The sequence below is a fragment of the Echinococcus granulosus genome, assembly GCF_000524195.1.
Source record: "Echinococcus granulosus chromosome Unknown EG_S00223, whole genome shotgun sequence".
Taxonomy (NCBI): Eukaryota; Metazoa; Platyhelminthes; class Cestoda; order Cyclophyllidea; family Taeniidae; genus Echinococcus; species Echinococcus granulosus.
Window position 1 is genome coordinate 74,523 of NW_020170603.1, and position 3,954 is coordinate 78,476.

Sequence of the window (3,954 nt, forward strand, 5' to 3'; positions counted from 1 at the left end):
AATGGACACGGCACAAGGGCAGTCGTGGCTGTACCACAATGTAATTTCTGAAACGCCATCATTCTTGAATTTGACTAGTTTTCATATACTGCCCTCGGCAGTGGGATCAGTCTCAGGCCTTAAAGCAAAGTCGATCACCAAGGTCCAGATGGGAACTGCTGTCCTGATGGCTGACCGCAAGCAAATCAACAAAAATCTAGGTTCAGAAAATAATTTGTTCAGGAGTGTGGTGTGCGCCACACTAGTAGGTGAAGATACTACAGGGTCCTCCAAGTGCATGAAATTATGCGAAATAAAGAACGCTGACGATGATTTACAAGCGATAGTGAGTCCGTATGTATCTGTATAGCTACATGTGTGATTTGGCTAATTTTACAAAATTCATTACAACACGTGCTCTCCTTATTCATGGCAATTTTGTCGCTGTCGTGAAGAAGTGCCATGCAAACAGAGTTGCGGTGGAAAAGCAGTTAAAGCAATGTGCGGACGGTGTATAGTCTCAGCCAGTGGGTAAAACGAGATATATATACGTGTAGGGGTATATGAGGGTAGGCAATCGCAAAGCAATTGTATTCGCATGCAATTACAGGCCAGGTGACGCAACCACTCAAGTATAAAGCAGCACAGGTCCATCATCCTATAGCAATGAAGTGTGGAACGCTATAGCCTACGTAAAGTAGTCCGTAATAAGAATCGCTTGTATATGTAGCACGCGCATCAGAAGCAAGTCATTTGATGAAGCGAATAGGGCTCATCCAAATTCTGTACAATGAGATTTTGTACTCCTTTCACATTGTTTATCATCATCCTCTGCGTAAGCGTAATCTACCTTCTTAACTGCCTTGCCATCTACTTTAAAATTGGGACCACAGGGAGTAAAGCAATTCATCCACATTTCCCTAACAAATGCTGTGAGTGGAACGACAGCATTTTGGCGAACCCAGGAGGCCAATATGAGCTACAGCTGTGTTATAAGAGCCTTCACAGTAAACATGGCCCTCATACTGCTACAGCCTTGATTGAAGAGTCGAAAATCCGAATAAATGGAAGCAGCAGAAGGTTGAAGTTCGAGGAGTTAGCTGATATTCCAGATACCGAGTGGATGAAGAATTTTGATCGTGGTGTCTACCAGCTCTATCCCCAGGCCGTTCCAATCAGGGAGATACTACAATCACTCATCAGTGGCAAACCGATTTTACAGGTAGACAAGTATTTGATAGCAGAATATTAGTTTAATTTTTCATAGTGACTCCCTAATGTAGCAGAATTCGATTTCTTAGTTAATAAAGTTGCTGCGAATATGTATGATTGTCGTTTTGTTTGTGCGAGCAAAATTGTTTTTATTGTCCCCTACATAACATTCCGATCTCTTATCTCCCACAAAACAGCCTCACGATACCCACCTCATCATCTAGCATACTTATTTTAGCCTCCCATCTTCAATCCACGAATACGATTTCTCCAGGTTCCTTTCAATTCCTGCTCTCCTCTAACACCCGCACAGATCAAAAATGGGCTTATTAATAAATCGCCTCATCCGAATGTGGTGATAATTTACAAGTCCGGCGTCTATAATTTTGAAGCGAGAAGTGACATACGCAGGCTCTACAACCTTTCTCAAGCAAATATCACCATCCAACTTATCTTCTCCATTGGACTGCCGCGAACTTCGCTAGGAAACGTGTTTCAGCGCGATGGATTTAATATAACCCTCACAAACAGGGCAGGTTATAAGCTGCTGGCATATTCGCGTTCTCCATCTGAGATGAAAAGAAGACTTTTCAAAGAAATGTACGAACACAACGACCTACTTCTTGGTGACTACGAAGACTCCTACTACAACTTGTCGCTAAAACTCTTTCACACATTTCAGTGGGCCGCTCGGTTTTGCCGGCCCTACAAACCGATCTTTGCCTTTCTTGACGACGACTATGCCGTGAATACCAAAAAATTGGCCAGCTTTGTTCGCGACTTAACGCCAGAACTAAGGGAAAACCTGCATCATGGTTACGACGTAACTGTGAATCCTGTCTTTCGGTATTTCGATCACCAAGGTCCAGATGGGAACTGCTGTCCTGATGGCTGACCGCAAGCAAATCAACAAAAATCTAGGTTCAGAAAATAATTTGTTCAGGAGTGTGGTGTGCGCCACACTAGTAGGTGAAGATACTACAGGGTCCTCCAAGTGCATGAAATTATGCGAAATAAAGAACGCTGACGATGATTTACAAGCGATAGTGAGTCCGTATGTATCTGTATAGCTACATGTGTGATTTGGCTAATTTTACAAAATTCATTACAACACGTGCTCTCCTTATTCATGGCAATTTTGTCGCTGTCGTGAAGAAGTGCCATGCAAACAGAGTTGCGGTGGAAAAGCAGTTAAAGCAATGTGCGGACGGTGTATAGTCTCAGCCAGTGGGTAAAACGAGATATATATACGTGTAGGGGTATATGAGGGTAGGCAATCGCAAAGCAATTGTATTCGCATGCAATTACAGGCCAGGTGACGCAACCACTCAAGTATAAAGCAGCACAGGTCCATCATCCTATAGCAATGAAGTGTGGAACGCTATAGCCTACGTAAAGTAGTCCGTAATAAGAATCGCTTGTATATGTAGCACGCGCATCAGAAGCAAGTCATTTGATGAAGCGAATAGGGCTCATCCAAATTCTGTACAATGAGATTTTGTACTCCTTTCACATTGTTTATCATCATCCTCTGCGTAAGCGTAATCTACCTTCTTAACTGCCTTGCCATCTACTTTAAAATTGGGACCACAGGGAGTAAAGCAATTCATCCACATTTCCCTAACAAATGCTGTGAGTGGAACGACAGCATTTTGGCGAACCCAGGAGGCCAATATGAGCTACAGCTGTGTTATAAGAGCCTTCACAGTAAACATGGCCCTCATACTGCTACAGCCTTGATTGAAGAGTCGAAAATCCGAATAAATGGAAGCAGCAGAAGGTTGAAGTTCGAGGAGTTAGCTGATATTCCAGATACCGAGTGGATGAAGAATTTTGATCGTGGTGTCTACCAGCTCTATCCCCAGGCCGTTCCAATCAGGGAGATACTACAATCACTCATCAGTGGCAAACCGATTTTACAGGTAGACAAGTATTTGATAGCAGAATATTAGTTTAATTTTTCATAGTGACTCCCTAATGTAGCAGAATTCGATTTCTTAGTTAATAAAGTTGCTGCGAATATGTATGATTGTCGTTTTGTTTGTGCGAGCAAAATTGTTTTTATTGTCCCCTACATAACATTCCGATCTCTTATCTCCCACAAAACAGCCTCACGATACCCACCTCATCATCTAGCATACTTATTTTAGCCTCCCATCTTCAATCCACGAATACGATTTCTCCAGGTTCCTTTCAATTCCTGCTCTCCTCTAACACCCGCACAGATCAAAAATGGGCTTATTAATAAATCGCCTCATCCGAATGTGGTGATAATTTACAAGTCCGGCGTCTATAATTTTGAAGCGAGAAGTGACATACGCAGGCTCTACAACCTTTCTCAAGCAAATATCACCATCCAACTTATCTTCTCCATTGGACTGCCGCGAACTTCGCTAGGAAACGTGTTTCAGCGCGATGGATTTAATATAACCCTCACAAACAGGGCAGGTTATAAGCTGCTGGCATATTCGCGTTCTCCATCTGAGATGAAAAGAAGACTTTTCAAAGAAATGTACGAACACAACGACCTACTTCTTGGTGACTACGAAGACTCCTACTACAACTTGTCGCTAAAACTCTTTCACACATTTCAGTGGGCCGCTCGGTTTTGCCGGCCCTACAAACCGATCTTTGCCTTTCTTGACGACGACTATGCCGTGAATACCAAAAAATTGGCCAGCTTTGTTCGCGACTTAACGCCAGAACTAAGGGAAAACCTGCATCATGGTTACGACGTAACTGTGAATCCTGTCTTTCGGTATT

The 3,954-nt window shown here is 42.9% G+C and overlaps 2 protein-coding genes across 2 annotated transcripts; both read left to right on the forward strand. All coding sequences in view use genetic code 11, as the record gives it.

Moving 5' to 3' along the window:
• Positions 1-769: 769 nt before the first annotated feature.
• Positions 770-2,086, forward strand: EGR_10473 (UDP-GlcNAc:betaGal beta-1,3-N-acetylglucosaminyltransferase; the record flags this gene model as incomplete). The annotated part of the gene is made up of 2 exons (XM_024499722.1): positions 770-1,201; positions 1,430-2,086. The coding sequence occupies 2 exons, from the start codon at positions 770-772 to the stop codon at positions 2,084-2,086; spliced, it is 1,089 nt and encodes a 362-aa protein (XP_024345870.1).
• Positions 2,087-2,681: 595 nt separating this feature from the next.
• On the forward strand, positions 2,682-3,852 carry EGR_10474 (beta-13-n-acetylglucosaminyltransferase; the record flags this gene model as incomplete). The annotated part of the gene is made up of 3 exons (XM_024499723.1): positions 2,682-3,113; positions 3,342-3,757; positions 3,786-3,852. The coding sequence occupies 3 exons, from the start codon at positions 2,682-2,684 to the stop codon at positions 3,850-3,852; spliced, it is 915 nt and encodes a 304-aa protein (XP_024345871.1).
• Between the last annotated feature and the right edge of the window lie 102 nt (positions 3,853-3,954).